Genomic DNA, 21,320 nt, shown 5'->3' with positions numbered 1-21,320 from the left:
GTTGGGAACTATTTTGTAACAAGGCACAGGTATGATCAAATCAAATATTTAGAGAAAGAACTAATGCTTTTTGAAGGTATTAAGAGTCCATTTGGGAGTGTGGTGAGGTAGCTGGCTGCCAAAACTCAGTTACTAAAGTGTTTCACTAAAGTGTTTGGTAACACTTATAACTGGACTTTGGTAGCTTAGTAATTTTTTTTTTCTCAACTTCTACTCCACAGCTATAATTTTTACTCCACAACAGCTGCAACTTAAAAGCTACAACACCTCACTCCCAAACACACCTTAACTTGCTACCAGCTAGCTGATTCAGATTGAAAGAGTTGAAGGATAATCAGATAAGGTATTATTGAAGTGAAATTTGGTGTTTACGTCATTTGTCATTTGTACATTGTGATACATTAAATGTCATACATTGAATAATACAATGAAATATCTAGGAGCCCACACAAGAACCAGAATTTTCATTTACTTAAATTAAAAAGCAACCTCATATTCCTATGACATGGAGTCCTCTCATGTCTCTTCACTTTCATTCTGAGATTACTTCAATCCTTCCACATTTTATTAGCTTCGAAATATGAGTCAATTTGATAAGCACTAATTACAAAGATGTATATACACATGTGATTACTCTATACAAGATGGTTTCAATCTGTAAAGTTATATTGCATTATAAAGTCTCTCACATTCCTATTCGTAAGAGCCTCGTCACAGGCTCAGTTACCACTTCTGGTACTTCAGTTGATATTTCAAACTTGCAGCTCCATTGATCTATACTCTCCTATGATACTCTCCTATGAATGGTTTGTTTTTTAATGCCAAATACACCAAAATCTTGAAGTGCAAAGGCAGGACATTCTTTATGAACTTCAAAATTGTCACCACGACTAATGCAGGGAAGCCACAAATTGCAATAAGGTTCAGAGGCACAATATATGCTAATACGTGTTATCTTCTTAACGATAAAAAGTCCTTGACATTTTGTAGAAACCCCTTATCATACGGATTTGTAAACCTCATCCTAGTAAAGCTTTCTCCTGAGTAGGCAAATTAAAAATGTTTTAAATTTAACCAGAAAGTAAACAATTTACATTTAGAAACAACAGCATGCTGAAGAAAATATTACCTGGTCAGATTCAATTACTTGAAACTCGGGATATTTCTCCAGGTAACTAAGGATAAAATATATGATGAAACAAAAAAATACAACTAAATATTATTAACACTGATAATTAGTCAATACTCTAATATTTGTTTTACTTGGGGACTTACCCACTCATCAGTTCTGACATTAAAGCAAACACAATAAATATGCCACATGAAAAACACGGCCTACAAACAGAATAGGTCTTGAATAAGTCTTTAAGGAGTGAATTTCCGAAAAGAACATAATCTGCACATGGAAAAAGAAAAAGAAGGGTACAAACCTGCCATAGCAACTGGAGAATAGAGAATAGCATGGTGCTAGTAGCCAAATTTACAACCCAATCATTCTACATCAAACAACAGGAAAAAAATTCAGTGGTTATCATGACTGATCACAATGATAAATTCAATGCCCCCTTATAAAAGCAAGGCAACAATTTCTAACAAGGAAAGAGTAACATACCTACCTCTGATTGACTTTTATCAAAATTCTGAGATTTTCCAACAACTGAAAGGAATGAGCAGGAATAAATGTGAACATCATGACAGAAAATTGGGTGGGGGTAATGTGTTTGGTAAAGCAAAATTATCCTTATCAAGCAATTAAGATTAACAGCAGGTGGAATCACTGAGGCTAAGCTTACATTGAACAGAGCATGCAACGTAAGAAGCTTCTGTAGCAAGAAAGCCAACCAGAAGAACAATGAAGAGAAAATAATTATTCTGGCCTGCTCAATTATTTATCAATATCAGAGTCTACAAAGAGTTTTAAAAAACTCTAACAAGGCATATAGTTGAATTAAATGGACAAATAAAGGTAGAATATTTCAAGGTTTACAAGAAATTCTGATATTACCTATACAATTTCCAAAAGCAGGACAGTGGTGGTCAAACCCTTCTACATGTGCCTTACAGATCTTACAGTATCTTACCCTCTTACGCAAAAGGGAATTCTGAAGTAATCATTGTTAAAAACAATAAATTAACTAAATGACTGAGAGACAGATAGTACGATATGTAATGTAAAGAAATAAAAAGAGCACCATCTGGCTAGAACTGAATTTCCAAGTGACCAATGTTAGCAGAAGAGGAAAAGATAAATGCTTGATGTCAACTCTAAACCATGATTCAAGTACTGAAGCGAACCAGCCCAGAAGCAGCTAGAGGAGTAACATGGACATTGAACACAAGATAAATAATGCAAAATCAACCTACAGTGCAAGTTTCTGAATTAATCAGCAGGAATGAATTTTAGATTGAAATCTTGGAGTTCATGCCGGATGATGATGTTTTAACTTTTAACAAAGTAAAGCATTAAGGTAAAGTGTAAAACTTGAAACATTTGAGTCTGTTAATTGTTGAGCTGACTGTATATGTACTAGCACGTTCATTTGTAGAGAGACATAAACGTTAAATGCTCAAACATCATCTCATGTAAATGTAATAAGTACAGTTAGACTTGATACGTTGACAGAAGTTGTCTTTTTCTCTTTAGACCTAAAATCAAACTATTAAAATAACTATGGTCAGTATTCCTGAGATTTACCAATTCTTGGAATCAACAGTTTGTACAAGAGAAGAAGAGACTAAATGAGTATTAAACTATTTAATTACTTGACTCAGTTCAATTTTACCACCTCGTTGTCAGGATCAACACCAAGTTCTGAACCTTCTACAAGTTTGTCCAAATGAGGAAACTCATTTGTTATCAAACCAGGATCCTTTGACATGATACTGCCCAATTAGCACAATCATATTAGAGAAAGAAACAGTTGAATAAAACAACTAATTATAATTATGAATAGCTACTGTATGGCTTCCAAGAAAACTAAAAAATAATCCCAACACGAGGAAGAAAACAACCTGCACAAACCAATTATGATCATTGCAACCTCTATATTGAACAAACCACCTATTAAACTTGAGACGGCTGCAAAGTGGGAAAAATTTTCAAGTCAGTAAAGTAGTAAGGAAGTCCAATATTAATTCAGATAGGGTTATCCCCTCAAAAAAATACAAAAGAGCATTGTTTATTGATACATTCATAACCATAATCTACAATGCAGAAGAACTGTCAGATTTAAAAACGAATTATAAAATATTTTGATCATATCTAATTATATACAACAATTAGAGTTCTTTACAGATTGATGTACTACAGCTTTTAATCCACTGCTACAATGGAATAGAATCACTAGCTGTCAAGTATAAATGGTTGTATCACGCCTAACTTCCTATCCAAAAGTATGAGCTCTTGATTTATTTTTATTTTTTTTGGTTAATTTCAATCTCACATTAGTAGTTAAAACGGCTTAATCATGAGTAGTAAAGTTGCCAAGAAGAAGTGCGAATTGCTCCAAAAAAAAAAAAATTCATTTATAGGCCATCTGATACACACATGTGTGCATGTGCGAGACTTTTGAAAGCACAAGAATTGAAAATAGAAGCACCTTGTCGAACAACAGCTATATAGAAACCCCAAATAAAAAGTATATTAAAGAAAACGAAAGCTGGAGCTGACGCACACACTCCAAGAAGGCGCCTGCACCATCCACACAAGGTCTGAACTAACAGCAGCACCAGACCTGCAAAACCAAAAACAATAATAATAAATATTAATAACTAAATAAATCAGGTTTTATTTAACTCATAAATGTAATAAATGTTGAATATCCATCTTAGTCTAACCTGAGAGCGCGAATTGGACAATGAATGGTGAGGCGGCGAAGAAGCGAGGAACGAGAGAGAGAGTCAATTGAGTGAGCAAGACCAAGATGCAGGAGATTATACAGCGACAGATTAACGGCAGTGAAGCCGAGAGCTTCCTCTGCTCGTTTACTAGCACCATTTTTTTTTTTTTTTATTGCGCCAAAAATTGGTATAATACAAGCTCCGATCCAAACGAAAATTTAGGAAATTACAGAATTAATGATAATTAGTGCCTTTCAACGAGAGATGACGTGGGTTGAATGGTCTTAGTCAAAAGACGTAAATATCCTTCAAGGAATCAATTTACAAACGGTCGAGGTCAACAAAGATTTGGAAAGTCCATAAAGTTGGGCTTCACTTTTGCGGACCAACATTCCTAGTTTGCCAATTTCAGCCTTAGGCCATCTTCCCGGTTCCCCTTGTGTTTCCATTTTTTTTTCTCTAATCAAGTGTTAATTCATTTAATTGATAAATCTCATAATATGGTATAAAACATGATTGAAAAAAAAGTTTATGTTAATACAAATGTAGAAATAAGCTTTTCTATGATTTTTTTATTCTTTTTCATATCATTAGTATATGATTCTTATAATTCATATAATTTATTTTATCAACTTATGTGTATTTACACTGTTATTTTTATTTCACAATAGATTGTATCAAAATACTGTATTTCTATTAAAACACAAATTTATTCACACTACGGAGCGTGCGCGTGGAAAAGACGCCGTAGAAGTATCTCAAAATTATTGAAAAATACAACGTGGGACTCAACAAATTTCCTCAAGAAAATTTGACAAAAGGAAGATAAAGCATGAATGACAAAAATTCAACAACGTTTATCACTCATAAAAAGCAGACAATTTGGATAAAATTTGAATCACAGATAACGGAGCTCACGTGTGCCACAGCGCCGACCAATCAAAATACAAGGCCCTGTTACTGTTTGATAACGGGCCTGCTGTCACCACCAGGTGATGCAATCACTTCCGTGAGATTAAGGCAAATCCGTTGCACTAAACACCAAAACTTCATTAGAAGTATCTGAGCTGTCCTTACGACGGATCACATGCCCCTGCATCATCCCTGCTACTTTCCTAGGTCCCACCTGCGGGTCCCATGTAAACTCGACGGTGTATTTAAAAAGGTTGTTTGAATTATTCCCGTAGGATAAGGAGTTTCCTGGGGGGATCCTGAAATGGACGGGTCCGATTCGTTTACATCTCCAAGACCGGATCGTGCCACGGTGGATTCGGAAATTACCGTACAACCGTCATCATGGCCAACATGTAAGACCATGTGCCGCGGTCTTCGTCCACACGGGAACCCACTTCATCACATAGTATTAAAAAAGAATCATGGGCCCACTTAAGGAGTCATGTGGACTTCTTTCTCATTGTTAATTGGCTACTCCGTTGTTCTCGGCTAACGTGGCATGAGCTGGAGGCTGCTGGAGCTGAAGGATTGGCTGAAGAAGGCTTGAATGTCGTGCCGAGATGAGCCGAGCCGACTGCGACCCACGCCAATTTGGACACAAGTCGCTATCAGATAGAGCAACATGACGATCTATCTTGTGCATCCCACCCGCTCCGTGCATGTGGGCCACGTGTATCTCTGATCCTGAATTGCCAGTCTGATCAGTGATCAGACGGCTGTAAACCGCCATTGATTTGCCACGTGTAACTCCTGGGCAGCGTTAGTGTGAACCAGTCTCCCAATTGTAAATCAAAGGACGCGCCCACACGGGTTCCCCGGGGCCCACCAGTTAGGCCGTGTGTTATTGCCCGTCACGCCATTTCGTAGCTGCGAGCCTGTGATCAATGCAATCATGCCAAGAACTTAAATTATCCTTTAATGATTATGATTATTCAAGACTTGTTGTTTTGTCTATAAGGAAATTTCCGCGAAGTGGAGCTGTGGAGGATAATTTTATGTACTTTTTTTTTTCTTTATATTATAATAGAATCGAAATATTTTTTAATATGAACTTAAAAAATATCGGGTACAAACATTCACTCTCATTGGTTGAAATATTGTCGTGCACGTATTTATTTACAGATAATCAATTAAGAGGGGGGTGTGTGTGTGTGGATATATGATAAAAATCTAATGAATTAAATTATATAGTGAAAATATTCAAGAATTTTTCATAAACGCCTTCAATTTTCGAAATGTTCCTAAAATTTTGCAATACTAATCGGCAATGATTTAAAGAAAGGAAAAAAAAAAACAATTTCCTATTTGAAGACATAAAGAAAAGGAGTCGATTCTTTGAATCTCAAATAGGCAAAATTTAACTTGTCCTGAGCATACTAAATGTAAGCACATGAATATTTAGAAATGGTTACTATTTTTATAGTAATTTTTTTCAACTTTTATTAATGGCTTTAAACAATTTAATACTTCCCACTATCAACGATTTATAAGCATTTGAAATTTACGAAAAGTAGTGGCTTTAATGGAGACAAAGACTTTAATCATCAAAGCTACAACCTTAAAAAGAATGCTTTATACCATACCCAGAAAGAGTTTATAATTTATAATTTATAGCAAACAATTAAAGAGGCGGGGGAAGTTGAAAAAACACCGTACATAGCTTCAGACAATCTACTGCTAATTGTGCATTAATGGCGCGTATTGCCTTTGTAAATTAATATAATTAGGTGTGCGTCCGAGTCCCAGAAAGAATTGGCTTCTTGATGGACCATACATATGTTAGGAAATTGAGTTTCCTCCTAAGATCTCTCCAAGCAATTTATCAAGCAACAAATTAATAAGAAAAATTGAATGGAGAATATACCAATCACACAACACAAGATTTACGTGGAAAACTCCAAATCCGAAGAAAAACCACGGCCGTTGTCACAAGACAACCAGAGAAAAAAAATATTCACTATGTGGAAAATTATTACAACCACACTCTCATAAATTTTCTCTCACCCAAGCCCCAAATACATAATCTTGAGAAATATCCCTTAACAAAGCAAACCCATAATACCTATATTGAGGAGCCAAATGCTCCTTCAATATAACTACATGCTTAAGAATATTTCTCCCTCTTAATTTCTCACCAAAACTTGGATTCCATCTCTGGGATTTGGGATACAAACAATAAGCAGGAGCACTCCTCTATTTATAGCCACCAGTGACTATTGTTCATCTTGCGGTTACTGTTCATCTTGCGGCTACTGTTCATCTTGCGGCTACTGTTCATTTTGTGGCTACTGTTTATTTTACGGCTTTTCTTTTCTTCATTCTCCCACTTGGAGATTTGATTGATAATCAATCAATCTCCACACCACCCTTGTTGTCTTCACCTTTAGTCATAATTCTCAACATAGAGAATTATCATACTCCACCATAAAGAGTATACCACTTAGAATTAATTACCAATTCTAAGAATTTTTTTTTCCCGGCACATGTCGAACATATTCGCTGAAAATTATGGTGCAATTCTCATGCTTGGTTTCCCTGAGAATTCTTCAGCCATGACATAACTTTTCCACCACACACCTTGCATTTATACCAAGCCAATGCCCGCGTGCAAACTTGTGGACCCCACTGATCATAACATGTTCTCTTTCATGGCAACTTGGAGATCTACATGCTAAAAGAACTAACCAAGTCTCCTATCAAAAGGAACCTCACCATCTGCGAGAATATCAGTGTCTCCTTTACTGATTTTGGAGTAATTTGCCGAGCCCACTCCACCTTCTTGACAATTTTCTTGAGGTGCCAAAATTGTCCACACCTTCAAATCTTTGTGCATACCAGATTGGATACACCTTTGACTTGAATTCTCCACAAGCCAATAAAATCATTCTCCCATTAATTTTTCAACAACATCAAACTTCAACCAAGTTTGAAAAACACCAGCTGCTGACATATTTGCTTCATATTCTCTTCACCACAAATTATTTGGATTGGCTCCCACTGCTTCACGTGAACAGTACCGTATACGTGAATAGTACCCCGACACCAAAACTTCAATCAATGGCTCTGATACCACTGTTAGGAAATTGAGTTTCCTCCCAAGATCTCTCCAAGCAATTTATCAAGCAACAAATTAATAAGAAAAATTGAATGGAGAATATACCAATCACACAACACAAGATTTACGTGGAAAACTCCAAATCCGGAGAAAAACCACGGCCGTTGTCACAAGACAACCAGAGAAAAAAAATATTCACTATGTGGAAAATTATTACAACCACACTCTCATAAATTTTCTCTCACCCAAGCCCCAAATACATAATCTTGAGAAATATCCCTTAACAAAGCAAACCCATAATACCTATATTGAGGAGCCAAATGCTCCTTCAATATAACTACATGCTTAAGAATATTTCTCCCTCTTAATTTCTCACCAAAACTTGGATTCCATCTCTGGGATTTGGGATACAAACAATAAGGAGGAGCACTCCTCTATTTATAGCCACCAGTGACTATTGTTCATCTTGCGGCTACTGTTCATTTTGTGGCTACTGTTTATTTTACGGCTTTTCTTTTCTTCAACATAATCCATTAATCCTACCCTCAAATGAAATCTATTGCAATTTGCATGCATGCCTAATTGCTTGGCTTTAATTTCCAACATATGCATTAGTGGAATGGTCACGTCTCTGTTCCATCATGACCCATTCATTATTCCTAAAAGATGGAATTAGCATTAGCTTGCTCGCTACTTTATTTTTTTTCCAAGTTTCGACTCTTTAATGTATATTCATTGCGATATTTTCTTAAAGGCACTAGGCTTTGGTCAAACAAGACATCGAGTCTGGTTTGTCTTGTGTGTTTTGGATTATTTTTTCTTGTTAGTGGAAGATAATAATTGTCCACGGATCGAAAAACATATACTGGTTAATTTACACGCTTATTCGAATTGACTTTCAATATCCTCAATCCAATCGGCAAGGTTAAATGTGTCTCAAATTTCAGTAAAATGGAATTTAATTTATAAAATCAATGTCCTGAGAATATTTAATATTAAATATTTGATGTTTACTAACATCAATATTCTTTTACAACTAAATGAATTTTAAGACATGATTTTACCAACTAATTAACTTTAAAAAAAAATTAACTAATTCACTGCTGAGTCACCCGACCATTCAAGTTCACCGGCGGTAGTTTAACTGAAATCAACCAACCCTAGATTATTCGGTATCGACAACATAACAAACCCAATCGTTACGGTTAGCCGAGTCAGGAGCCACGCTGAAAATTCTCCTCCCCACTCGCCTCTCTTACTCACGGGCACTCCCAGCTCAAAATCACGTTCACATTCCCATTTCACAATACCTCACTTTAGCTAAGCTCACTTAAGCCGCGCCAAAAAAAAAAAAAAAAACACACACTCTCTCTCTCTCTATCTCTCTCAAAGCTGCGGTTTCATGGAGACGAGACGACTCTAGCCACTACTCGAGAGCTTAAACGCCGCCGGATTTAATACAAATCTGCGCAAAAATCAGTTCATTTTTTTCTCAAACAAAACACTCACAATACGGTGCATCTTAACGAGATCTGATTGTAGTTTAGTGTTTAGTTTGAAGTTGAAGACGTCATAATGGAAGACGAAAAAGGAGTGCTCGTGCAGAGCTTGATCGACACAGTGAACGAGATATCGACGATTTCGGATTACAGAGGTACGGTCAAGAAGCAGTACTGCAACTTGGCGAGGAGATTGAAGCTGTTGACGCCAATGTTTGAGGAAATTAAAGAAAGTAAAGAAGCGATTCCAGAAGAGACTTCTAAAGCTTTGGTTTCGTTGAAGGAGGCGTTAGCTTCGGCTAAGGAGTTGCTTAGATTTGGCAGCGAAGGCAGCAAGATTTACCTGGTGTGTATGTATTGTTGTTCTATAGATCATAACTGCTAACTTATTTTATTTTCGTTCATTTATTGTTCGATCTGTTTGGTTGGTGAGAAAATGAGGAAAAATAAAAAGGGCAATGAAGCATTTGATCGGTTATGCACACGTGAACAAGTGTGGAAGCAGTTAATATGTTTATGGCATGGCAATTAGCACCTTCCAAATGAACTTTTGGATTTTGTGATTTATTTTGTTTTTTTTCTTAATAAAAAATGAAACTTAATTGAAAATTCAACCTGGCTGAATTGTTAGTTTAGGTTTATGTAGTAGATAATAAGAAATTGCGGATTTACAGTTCTTTTATATTTTTTGTATTGCTCTGCTTTGTTGGAAATCCATTGGCGATTATGTTTAGTAGTGTTATTGAAGTTGGATTTTGTCTCTCTTTGCTTCTTTGATTATTTTAGGGACAGATTATAAGGTGACAACTGTAATTATCACCGCATGCTAATGGAATTTTGGCCCTTTTTTTTTTCTTCTTTTGGTTTTTCTGATAAGTTTGACTGGGTTTGCAATGAAGTAGAGAAAAATGTTAACTCCCTTCTTTTTCAGATCCTTTCTCGAGTCCATAAAAAATGTGTTGATGCATTTCATCCATGTTTCTTGGACTACTAGTTTCAACTGTCATAGTCATTTATGAGTTATTGGCTAGAGGAGCTAGAATCTCAAGCTAAATCCTAGAATTTATTTGTTTTCCTTATATTCCTGATATATTTTCCTTGAGTTTTGCGAGTGTCCCTTTCAGGCACGGATTGTGAAATCCAACCCATTATTAATGTGTTAAATTTTTCCGCTTTTTGTCAAGACAAGCATGTGTATCTTGATTGTATCTATATCTTAGTACTTAAGAGTATTACTTTGTCTTTTCTTATGTTTTATATTTAGTTGTTTCTCTATGGCTCTATGTACAAATATAGGCTTTTACTTGAAGTTCCAATTTGGCTTGTTTCGAGGATTTGAATTCGTGTGGTATCTAAAATTTTGATGGTAGCTTTTGGAGGATTTTTATTAATCAGAAAGAAAAGATAAAGAAAACAAAATTTATAAAGTTAGGATAACTTTGGCTTGTTTGATCTTCTTCTATGTAACTATGAAGATTGGCCTCTCCTTCAAGATTTGATTGTGAAAGACTGGAAGCACTATTGAAGTCATATCAAAGCAGAACTCTGCGGTGAGTTCTAATTGCTTTGGTGTAATTGGTTTCGGAGATGTTTTCAATGTTCCGTAACTTCATGAGTGAATTTATAATGACAAGAGAGGAGGAAGAGGAGATAAATAAGATATGTGAGTATGTGCACGTCATAATTGACTTAGTGATATTTTTTTTGGCCTTTTAGCACCAGATTTTTATTCTCCATTGTGAATTAAGAGAAAATTTTCATTACATCTGAAGTAGTTGTTGTTTTGAAGATTTTGATGTCATGAGCTCTGTATAGAGTAAATGAGCTTCAGCATTCACCCCAGCTCTGTTGCTTTTATCGGCTGAGAAAGAGCACCCCTTTAGGGCCTGTGAACTATGGGCCATGGTTTGTCATTGGAAGGGGGAACTAACCAAGGAAAGGAAAAGGATGGCCACATTCTTCTTTATTTTTAAGGCACGGTATTTTGCTCTTCAGTATGGCAGATGTTCTTCTTTAGATTTTATTGCATGAATCTCCACCTATTATAAGTTTGAATGGAACTGTCACAAGTGTGTGGGGAGTTCCAAAAGTGAAAAACTCTGGTTGATCGTTAGAAATGGGTGCAGACATTCAACAATACCCTGGAGCAAGCAGGAGGCTAGAAAGATTGTATTCTTGATTTTTCTTTGTTCAGCTATGATTCTAAAATTTTTTATGTCGAGGGCATCAGAAGATTCTTTCATGGATTGGATGGAAGTGTGAAATATTGCTTAAATCTGTTTGGTAACCTGATTCATCTTCAGTGGGTGCCCACAGTTTGTTCCTTGCTTATTTGCGAAGAAGGAGAAAGTTTTTGACTCATTCTTGTCCTGAAAAGGCTGAACAATATTCTGCTCTCTCAAAAATTAAGTTTACAATTATTCAAGTTAGGATGATTAGGACTGTATCTTGAATTTCTTGAAGGAACTTTTGGTTTTAAACCATTGAACCACGGAAATTTTCTGTATTCGTTGGTTTTCTGTTCAATAATTGTCCTAAAAAGATATAAAATAAAACCTGTATTATTCAGGTAGGTTAAGTCCTATCATCCATGTATACACACATGTATGTTTAAATTGCTACAATACTCTTATAATTTAAACTATTTCTGAATCAATATTCATGTATGTTGCATATATAACTTACACAAGTTTTGGTAATAGCCACACATTGTAGAACCTCTGGTTGTCCTTGTAATCTATTGTGTATGTTCACTTTTTGGATTTGTTATTCTAATAAAATTCTAGGAAATTTTTTGTTTTGGCAGGATTACTGCCAGATTATGAATATTCTAATCTTAGTCACCCTACTGGCAGGTTTTAGAGAGGGGTGAAATTATGACAAAATTCTATGAGGTTACAGCGCAGTTGGAACAAGCTTTGAGTGCAATTTCTTATGAAAACCTCGACATATCAGATGAAGTCAAGGAACAGGTAGAGATTCATCATCTTATAATCGTGCTCTCATTATTTAAGGCTATTAAAAATGAAGAACCAGACGAGACCTCTTTTCCACTCTAAATATGTTATGTTTCTCATTTGATGCGTATGAATCTTGCGATAATGCTTGGTGGATCCTGACTACTGCTATAAGCAGTTAAATATGAGCCTTTATTTTTTGGTTTCGATATTGTGAGATTACATTAATGCTTGTTTGCACATGCATACACACCAACAATGTGAAGGTCTCCTTGTGACTCCTAGCAAGCTTCAAGGCAAGCCCCTTGGATCATTCTAGCAGTTTTTTATTCTCTTTTAACTGTTATGGTGTACAGGTTGAGCTTGTTCTTTCTCAGTTCAGAAGAGCCAAAGGAAGAGTTGATGCACCTGATGTTGAGCTGTACGAGGAACTTTTGTCCCTCTATAACAAGAACAATGATGTAACACCAGATCCAGCTGTCCTAAGGGGATTGGCTGAGAAGTTACAACTGATGGGAATAGCTGATCTAACACAAGAGTCACTGGCGTTGCATGAGATGGTTGCTTCCACTGGGGGAGATCCTGGGGAGACCATTGAGAAGATGTCAATGTTGTTGAAGAAGATTAAGGATTTTGTGCAAACAGAGAACCCTAACTTGGATGCTCCTTTGAAAGAAAAGAATCCTGGTCCAAGTCAGGGTGGTCAAGCTTCCAGCGATAGGAATCACAAGGCTCCAGTTATACCAGATGATTTCCGCTGTCCAATATCACTGGAGTTGATGAAGGATCCTGTCATTGTTTCAACAGGACAGGTAACGGCATCTTGAATTTCTTGCTCTTTGATGGCGAAACGCAGGTGGACCATAGTTACTTCCCTTTTCTAGATTTCTATCTAGAAGTTCCATCTCCTTTCCACCTTGTTCAATTAACTCAGATATCAGTAAAATACAGCATGCATTTTGAAAAAAATTGTCAGCTTAATTAAGTTTGTTTTATGTCATTTCATCCAGTTGATTGCCTAGGCAAAGATTAAGTCAGGAAATATTCCTTGACATTCAGTAATTGACTAGTTGCTCTCTTTTCTCCCTTAGAAATATCCAAACTCTGGAGGGGTTTACCACTTGCGAAGATTTTTTTTGACTGAATGACCACAATGTCTTACAATAACCAGTTTCCACTTCTCAGAAGTCCAGGATATTTTCTTCATGAAAAGACAGTCTGAACTTAGCCTTTTCTTTCTAATAAAAGAGATGCTCTATTTTTCTAACATCTCTCATCTATGTCGTACTCTGCTACAGACCTATGAGCGTTCCTGCATTGAAAAGTGGCTGGAAGCAGGGCATAGGACATGTCCAAAGACACAACAGACTCTCACTAGTACTGCAGTTACACCCAATTATGTCCTTCGTAGTCTCATTGCCCAGTGGTGTGAAGCAAATGGCATTGAACCACCAAAACGACCCAGTAGTTCGCGACCCAGTAAAACTTCATCTGCATGCTCACCTGCAGAACGTACCAAAATTGAGATTCTCCTCTGCAAGCTCACATCTGGAAGTCCTGAGGATCAGCGATCTGCTGCAGGTGAAATCCGCCTTCTTGCCAAGCGGAATGCAGATAATCGTGTGGCAATTGCTGAAGCTGGTGCAATCCCTCTCCTTGTAGGCCTTCTCTCAACTCCTGATTCTCGTACCCAAGAACATGCAGTAACAGCTCTACTTAACCTTTCCATCTGTGAAGATAACAAAGGAAGCATTGTCTCATCTGGAGCAGTTCCTAGTATAGTTCATGTGCTCAGGATAGGGAGCATGGAGGCTCGAGAAAATGCGGCAGCTACCCTCTTTAGCCTTTCAGTTATTGATGAAAATAAGGTTACAATTGGTGCTTCTGGGGCCATCCCACCACTTGTGACACTGCTGAGCGAAGGTACCCAGAGAGGAAAGAAGGATGCAGCAACTGCACTCTTCAATTTGTGCATTTACCAAGGGAACAAGGGAAAGGCAGTGAGGGCTGGAGTTGTGCCTACACTGATGCATTTGCTCACAGAACCTGGAGGTGGAATGGTGGATGAAGCACTGGCCATCCTGGCCATACTGTCTAGCCACCCTGAAGGGAAGGCGGCCATTGGGGCTGCTGAGGCAGTGCCAGTTTTGGTGGAGGTTATTGGGAATGGATCTCCCAGGAACAGAGAGAATGCAGCTGCTGTCTTGGTACATCTCTGTGCCGGAGACCAACAATATCTAGCAGAGGCTAAGGAACTTGGGGTGATGGGCCCTCTGGTGGATTTGGCACAAAACGGCACAGACAGGGGTAAGCGAAAAGCTGCACAGCTGCTTGAACGTATGAGCAGGTTTATTGAGCAGCAAAAGCAAGCTCAGGTTCAAACTGAGTCTCAGTCTCAGATACAGGAGGCAAGGCTACCATCAAATGCTGCTGACAGCTGAGGGTTTTTGTTTTTCCCGATTTGTTCATTTGATCATTTTGTTTTCTATTTTGTGTATTGAAAAAGAGGCAGCGATGCTGCGGGGGAGGGGTGGAAGATCACCCGTCCAATCTGTAAGTTATTCATTTGTTTGTGTGAAATGGGGACAAACACCCACGAGACAACTCACAAAGTCATCAAATCGAGAAATTGGGGGAGGAGGAAAAGACTGAGATACAGTATTGTGATATGTACCATTGTAACATGTACAACTGTGATCATCCTCAAGTTTTAGTGAAGAGATGTTTCCTGTATTCAAGCCAATTTATATACGATGTCGATACCAAATTTTACGTGCCCAACTTTAGCTTTCAATGGAGAGATGATTTTTGTATTCCTATTTCAATTTGCTGCAGCCGACGCCACAACAAACGAAACTTCTTATTTTACGCATGAATGAATAAGATTTAATAATTTATTATCTTTTTGTCCCAACAAGTTGTCCACTCAAAATTTCGTAGAAGGAACGAGGGAAAAGAGGATGATGTTAGATTGCATAAGCTATGGGCCGTGTTTCATTTTTGAAACTTGTAAGTTTTTTTTTTTTTCTAATTAATTTCGGGGTTATTTTTGAGGTTTTAAATATATGTAATTTGGGTTTCTGAGGTGAATCACAGATTCACAGTGCCGTGTGTTTTGATAGTGAATAGATATAGGAAAATATGGTTACGCGCCCCAACTACTAGCTATATTTTTTAGCTTGATAGTAGGAAAATGTTATCTCATTCATAGAATTTTTACTTTTGTGCGTACGATCAAATTGTGATCATAGTATGGACGTATGCTTTGATTTATTTATTCATTTAACGTTACTGCTAATTTATTTGAAAAAATGAAAGGACACACAGAGAGTATATAATTAGAAAAATTTGAATGAGAAGTAACTTCGAGTTTTCCATTGACTACATCTTAGGACCATCTAGGTTCGAAGTCAGAAAAGAATTGGGGTCTGTCGGTGCGTCATAGAAGCTCGTGCAAAGCTTCTTCTTGAGTTGCCCCTTTCAAAAGATTGGAGTGCGAAGAAGATGGTGGACCAATCGATTAAAATTTGAGGTCAGTTTCTTTTCTTCTTCTTTTACGTGCAACCATGTCTGTACATCGATTAGAACGCACAAGTCAAATTCAAATAGAGATGCGGAAAAAGAAGAAGCTGAGCGGATTTTTATGCATTCCATATAACAAATTGAACAACGACGAATTTTATGCATTATTGAATGATATATATATATATATATATATAAATACTAAAAAGAGGGGCTAATTAAAAAATGACGTGCATGGAGCAGAATAATTTATCAAAGCTGAGCTGTTTCGGAATTTATTTTCGAGCCCTACTGGAAATATTCTTTAACATTTTAATTTCCTCTCCCGATTAGTGGACGCCTCTTGTTTGCATTACCTAAAATCAAGTGTTTAAAATCTCTTCGTATGTTTTTTCTTATATTTTGAATACCACAAAAATAAATACATGATGTGTGATAAAAATCAAATCAATAAAATACATTTTGAGCATCAGACACCCACTTATTAAATTTAAATTACAAACTTTTGTTCTCCGCACTTATAACAGAATTCTAAAAATACCCTTAATAAATCCTTTTGTTTCTAGTTTTTTTTTTTTTTTTTCTTAGCACAACCATGACATTCATGACTTCAAAACATCTCATCAAGACATCTTATTGCTATCTAAAATTTTTCTCTGCAAAATTAGTTCTCTTACACTGTATATAACTCTCCCTCTCTCCAATCAAGTTGTAGGGTCGAATAATTGTTTGTCTCGTGGATTATTTGTTCAACAATTATTATTGAATGACGATAAAAGTTTATACTATTGAGAGAGAGAATTCATAATGTGACTATTATTTTGTTTAGTTATTTGATCGCTAACCATCCAATAAAATGAATGATCCGAACGACTAGTCATTACTCCTGCTTCTTCCATCCAGTAGATGACCTGATAATGTATGTACATATCAATCAAAAATGAAAATCAACAGACATATGATAAAAATAATTGGCAGAAGCCCATTACTGTCCAAAAAAAAAAAAAACAAGGACTCAAAAGAAGGCATCACTTTAGTAATAAAACAATCCAATTGATAAAAATAAACAGTATTGAGAGAAATTTTTTTAATTTTTTTTAATTTTTTAAAATAAAAATGTAACTGGTAAGTAAATTTATTTCCTACGGACGTGAACATTTTTGAATCCGACATCTCTTGTTTCAACTTAATAGATCTTTCTAATTACCCATCGAAGATCCAGAAGAAAGAAATAAATGCATCTTTCTCTCTCTTTTTTTTTTTTCATATTTACATGTAACAGTGATAGTAGCTTGTCATATATTCATGCATGGCCAAACAAGTTGACCTTTACATTAATTAAAAATGAAAATACACAACCAACAAAGTGTTGGTTCCACTGGTAATGGAGTCCCCTTAAGTGGTTTGACTGGGGTTGCTCCCTAGTTCGAGTCGCAGGGAAGTCGCATTTGTTGGGAGAACCTGTGCCTCTCGATTCAAGCAGGGACTTCTAATCTGAGTTGTGGTATGAGCTTAAAGGTGTCTCCCACAGTTGTGGTATGAGCTTAAAGGTGCCTCTCACAATTGGAGCCCTTCCAAAAATACCTCGTGGTCAAAAAACAAAAAAAAAAAAATGAAAATACACACATATCATATCCGCACTCCCAGGTTGTAATACGGCGAATGTAGAATAAAAAATTTCTGCTTAATTAATTCTGTGGTCAATAAGTTGAGAAACTCTTATATGCTCTTGTTGCATACACCCTTAGTATTTGGCTTCTTGTTACGTGTGTCGTTCAACTTCCAAATAAAAAATAGATATATGATGTGTGACAAAAATCTGACCAAACAATATAATAATATTGTTTAGAAGAATTGTTCATGAAACTAAATAGGGCAAGAATGAATGCGAGAAACAAGGTCCAATGTAAGTCTAAAAAGCGAAAGCTGGGTCGTCTAAAGCAGCTTCACGACAATCCATATACATTTCAACAAGATGAACAACTTAGGATAAATGCTTCTTTTTTTTTCCCCCCCTTCTCTTCACTTGGAATTCTGAGCCCTCCATTGATTGCTCGTCGTCGTATCCCCCACCACAAAACAGTAACCACTCTGCCTGTAGATACCGTGTGTATCTTTTTCTGTCTTTAATTTCCTTTTTCTTTAACATCCACATGCATCCTCATTATTTTTGGAATCACACTTGACTGTTTTTACTCCGCGCCCGGCGTCCCATGGCCAACTGACTATCATGAAGAGAGAGAGAGAGAGAGAGAGAGTGTTCATAGTGTATGTGTGTGCTTTTTGGCTTGTGTTTTCTATACTTTGATTGCTTTGCTTTATTCGTTCGCGCAAGGCACCACCCTTGGTCCTTTCAAAAGCTAAATCCCTTGATTCCCTTTCTTTTTGTAACCCTTGCTGGTTAGATTATAATATCAACAGAGTATAACATAAAGGTAATTATTACTCTGGAAGATTTTGTATATACGAGATACATTTAAGATTTCTTAATCGAGAGGCAAAATAAGCTAAAAAAAAAAAGTTGAAAAAAAGGTCTCACTTTCTTTTGGCCACATTATTTGTACAGTAAATGGTATGGTGATGTAAGCTAATTGTTGTAACGAAATTTCTAGAATACTTCGCACTTGGGTTTGGTTGAAAATGGCAATATAAATATTGCATGGTTATTAGTGGGAGTTTTGGCGTTTTCTAAGAATTGTTTCTCTTTTTTCACCCAGCAAATAAGTACGTCGCATCTCATGATTCTTACTTATAATTACAAAATCATTACTAAAACAGTTACATGATAAAACCCTCTTCCATTTCTCCTCTCTCTCTCTCTCTCTCTCCACCAACATCTCCGCATACTGAGCCTTTTTTGAGAAGGTGAAGACTGAAAAGAAGTAATAAACCACCTAAAAATGAGAGACGAGAAGCTTTGTGGGGAATTCAGATTTTGCCAAATGTGAAGGAATGGGCAAAGTAAAGTGAGAAACATAACCAAAGGGGTCAAGGAATTGCCAACGTTATGATTTCAAAAACTATGAAGAGTGGTGGCTGTAATTTGATCTCCAATGAATGAGAATGATTGGAGATTATTGCTTATGCTAGATCTACTTCATGTAGGAGGGCTGAGACCGTAAAGGGAGTGCATGAGACTTCACCTTTTCCCATATAAAATTTATCATGATAATTTAAGCACAAGAGAGAAGTTAAACACCAAGTGTAAGCACAAATTCACAGCTGATGTAAACAGCATAACACTGGAAATTTCAACAAAAACAATCAACCCACGTATGCTCTTTTACCTAAATTGAGATGAATATACAGTAGTTAGTCCCAAATGCTTCTTCATTTTAATTTAATGATCATTTTGTTCAAATGTAAGTGATTCTGTGGAAGCTGCTCTTGATCTTTGTCATTGTGAGGAAACTTTATACTATCACATGAGTTCATGATCAAGCAGTATATATGAAATATAAGTAACCATAAGGATTTTTTTTTTTCTACAGAAATCAACTTATATATCATATGTCAAATAATAGATCGTCCCATACACGGAACACAGAGACAATTTAGTAAACAAGCCCATGCAATACAAGACATAAAAATTTAGTAATTAAGCAACATAAAAAGGAAAAAAGAGTAACCAAAAACTAATTAAATCTAGAGTCTTTGGTGCTTCATGGATCATGAAGAGACAATTTACCTCTATCCACTTCCGAAGTTCGAATATGCAAGCCAAGAAGCTCACAGGAACGTGCACCTACTTCAAGTCATCTATCTTAAGTTAAGCTGTAGTAGTGATATGATCAGATGAAGCAGCTTCAAGTACTAAAGCTTGAAATTTTATAAGAGATGATTTGTAGAAGTGGAATTATTAAGTGCTGATAGATCCGTCCAGTTATTCCCACTCCAATATTGGTTATTCTCAGAAATACCAAAAAATGGTCTAGATAAATTAAGCTCTTGGTGATGATCTTCCATTTTCGCTGGAGCCTGCTCAGAAACCCTAGGGTTTGAAGCCACGACTAAAGAAGATGGAGCTTCAATACCTTCAGCTTGGAAAGAGTATAAGCCTGTATTGGGTGGCTCAAAGAAAGTGAATTGCTGCACACCACCTCCCGCTGATAATATAGCACTACTACTCATGCTTGAATTGCTTCCAATTTGGAACCCCACATGATCAGTACTGTGGCTACTACCAACACCACTTGATGCTCCAATTCCTCCAAAATTTAACCCAATACTCCCCATATTGTACTGAGAGAGATTATGTAAAGAAGGCATCAACGGTATTTGATGAGGTGTATTACACTGTTGTTGCAAATGACCAATAATCTCAGGGGGAAGTGAGCTTGTGGAATTTGAATTACCCATTTGCTGGAGCTTCTCAGTGTTATTGGCTGGGGATTTTGAGGAGCTGCTGCTGCTTTTGCTTTTCTTGTTTCTTCTGCATCCACCACCAACGGGTACATTCCTTAGGGCGCCCCCTCTAGTCCAGTAGCGGCGGCACGCCTTACAGAAGTGGCGTGGCTGAGAGAGGCTGTAGTTATTGAAGTAGCAAAACTTGGTGTTGGTGGAATCACATCTAGGGCACTTCAGGGGTACCTCTGTGTGTGGAATCTTGGCTAGTCTGGCTCGATCAGCCATTGAACCAGGCCTAATAGAGCCAGCGCCGCCCGGTGCACCACCAACACCAACAACATGATGAGGAGCTGAAGGAATAGGTGGAAGCTGATGAGGATTTTCACTGCCAGCACCTTGTTGATGATTTGGTTGCTGAAAAATAGATAAACCAAAGACATCAAAAACAAGTATAATTATAAAGAAACAAATATTTGGTATATTCAAGAAGAGATTACAAAGGAATAGGAATATTTATCTTTTTTTTTTCTTTAATCTGCTTTTGTTGGTTCAAAGAAAACGAAGAGGGAAAAAAAAATTTTTACCTGATGATGCCAGTTGGGGGGATCTAAATAGACTGGAACTGATGAAAAAACCATGTTTGAATTTTCTCTTTTATCTTTTATAAAGTTTGATTGGGTCTTTAAGAAATGGTGGGAGAATCAAACTAAGGGAATACCAGAGCCACCAAGAAAGAAAGAAAGAGAAAAGGGAACTAAAGAAAGAGATCAACGAAGAGGGGAAAATTAAAGATAGCTAGCTAGGCAAAGGGCTTTTGTTTATTGTGCTGATCTTATTCTTCCGTTCTCCATTTAACTTTTTGTTTTATTATATTTTAGGGTTTTGAGTGGATGATATTTTCTTCGCCTATAAGCTTTCTTTGAGATGCTGTGGGTACTGTGTGTGCGTAATTTAATGCTCAAAAAGTAGAGTTTTGTGACCCCTCCTGCATTTGCATGGAAGATAAAAGAGAAAGAAGATTTTTTTTTTTTAAAAAAAAACAAGGTATCCTAGGAAGGGCTCCAACCGTGAGAGACACTTTTAAACTTGTACCACAACCTATATTAGAAGTTCTCGCTCGAAACAGGAGGCACAAGTTCTCCCAAC

The 21,320-nt window shown here is 36.7% G+C and overlaps 3 protein-coding genes across 6 annotated transcripts; 1 reads left to right on the top strand and 2 right to left on the bottom strand.

The window, feature by feature from the left end:
• Positions 1–433: 433 nt before the first annotated feature.
• LOC18034602 (palmitoyltransferase ZDHHC3) lies at positions 434–4,118 on the bottom strand. Of its 4 annotated transcripts, none has more exons than XM_024179143.1 (9): positions 3,838–4,118; positions 3,675–3,734; positions 3,013–3,079; positions 2,787–2,883; positions 2,006–2,102; positions 1,794–1,877; positions 1,617–1,657; positions 1,431–1,496; positions 434–1,335 (listed from the first exon to the last, which is right to left on the bottom strand). In XM_024179143.1, exons 1-9 carry the CDS (start codon positions 3,995–3,997, stop codon positions 1,240–1,242), a joined length of 768 nt encoding a protein of 255 aa, XP_024034911.1. In that variant the 5' UTR covers positions 3,998–4,118; the 3' UTR covers positions 434–1,239. The 4 variants fall into 4 exon arrangements, 3 of the variants coding, with proteins under 3 accessions (XP_024034911.1, XP_024034910.1, XP_024034912.1); XM_024179142.1 differs by having other exon boundaries at positions 3,600–3,734; positions 3,838–4,117; XR_002904283.1 differs by having other exon boundaries at positions 1,317–1,335; positions 1,613–1,657; positions 3,600–3,734; positions 3,838–4,117.
• A 4,855-nt stretch (positions 4,119–8,973) lies between these two features.
• Positions 8,974–15,072, top strand: LOC18034452 (U-box domain-containing protein 13). Its single transcript, XM_006424744.2, has 4 exons — positions 8,974–9,694; positions 12,204–12,320; positions 12,662–13,117; positions 13,604–15,072. Exons 1-4 carry the CDS (start codon positions 9,425–9,427, stop codon positions 14,744–14,746), a joined length of 1,986 nt encoding a protein of 661 aa, XP_006424807.1. The 5' UTR covers positions 8,974–9,424; the 3' UTR covers positions 14,747–15,072.
• A 4,400-nt stretch (positions 15,073–19,472) lies between these two features.
• LOC18034765 (dof zinc finger protein DOF2.2) lies at positions 19,473–21,028 on the bottom strand. The gene is made up of 2 exons (XM_006424742.2): positions 20,759–21,028; positions 19,473–20,588 (listed from the first exon to the last, which is right to left on the bottom strand). Exons 1-2 carry the CDS (start codon positions 20,810–20,812, stop codon positions 19,656–19,658), a joined length of 987 nt encoding a protein of 328 aa, XP_006424805.1. The 5' UTR covers positions 20,813–21,028; the 3' UTR covers positions 19,473–19,655.
• Between the last annotated feature and the right edge of the window lie 292 nt (positions 21,029–21,320).

The sequence above is a fragment of the Citrus clementina genome, unplaced genomic scaffold, assembly GCF_000493195.1.
Source record: "Citrus clementina cultivar Clemenules unplaced genomic scaffold, Citrus_clementina_v1.0 scaffold_8, whole genome shotgun sequence".
Lineage (NCBI taxonomy): Eukaryota > Viridiplantae > Streptophyta > Magnoliopsida > Sapindales > Rutaceae > Citrus > Citrus x clementina.
This window is presented reverse-complemented; position numbering and strand designations above follow the sequence as displayed.

Excerpts from the sequence above, each read along its gene's own strand:
- LOC18034765 (XM_006424742.2), bottom strand. The coding sequence starts at position 20,812 with ATGGTTTTTTCATCAGTTCCAGTCTATTTAGATCCCCCCAACTGGCAT. Across the intron at positions 20,589-20,758 it reads CCCCCAACTGGCATCATCAG|CAACCAAATCATCAACAAGG; the intron begins GTAAAAATTTTT and ends TCTATTTTTCAG.
- LOC18034602 (XM_024179142.1), bottom strand. The coding sequence starts at position 3,997 with ATGGTGCTAGTAAACGAGCAGAGGAAGCTCTCGGCTTCACTGCCGTTA. Across the intron at positions 2,884-3,012 it reads ATCATAATTGGTTTGTGCAG|TATCATGTCAAAGGATCCTG; the intron begins GTTGTTTTCTTC and ends CTAATTGGGCAG. Across the intron at positions 1,497-1,616 it reads TTGATAAAAGTCAATCAGAG|AATGATTGGGTTGTAAATTT; the intron begins GTAGGTATGTTA and ends TGTTTGATGTAG.
- LOC18034452 (XM_006424744.2), top strand. The coding sequence starts at position 9,425 with ATGGAAGACGAAAAAGGAGTGCTCGTGCAGAGCTTGATCGACACAGTG. Across the intron at positions 9,695-12,203 it reads AAGGCAGCAAGATTTACCTG|GTTTTAGAGAGGGGTGAAAT; the intron begins GTGTGTATGTAT and ends CCCTACTGGCAG. Across the intron at positions 12,321-12,661 it reads CAGATGAAGTCAAGGAACAG|GTTGAGCTTGTTCTTTCTCA; the intron begins GTAGAGATTCAT and ends TATGGTGTACAG.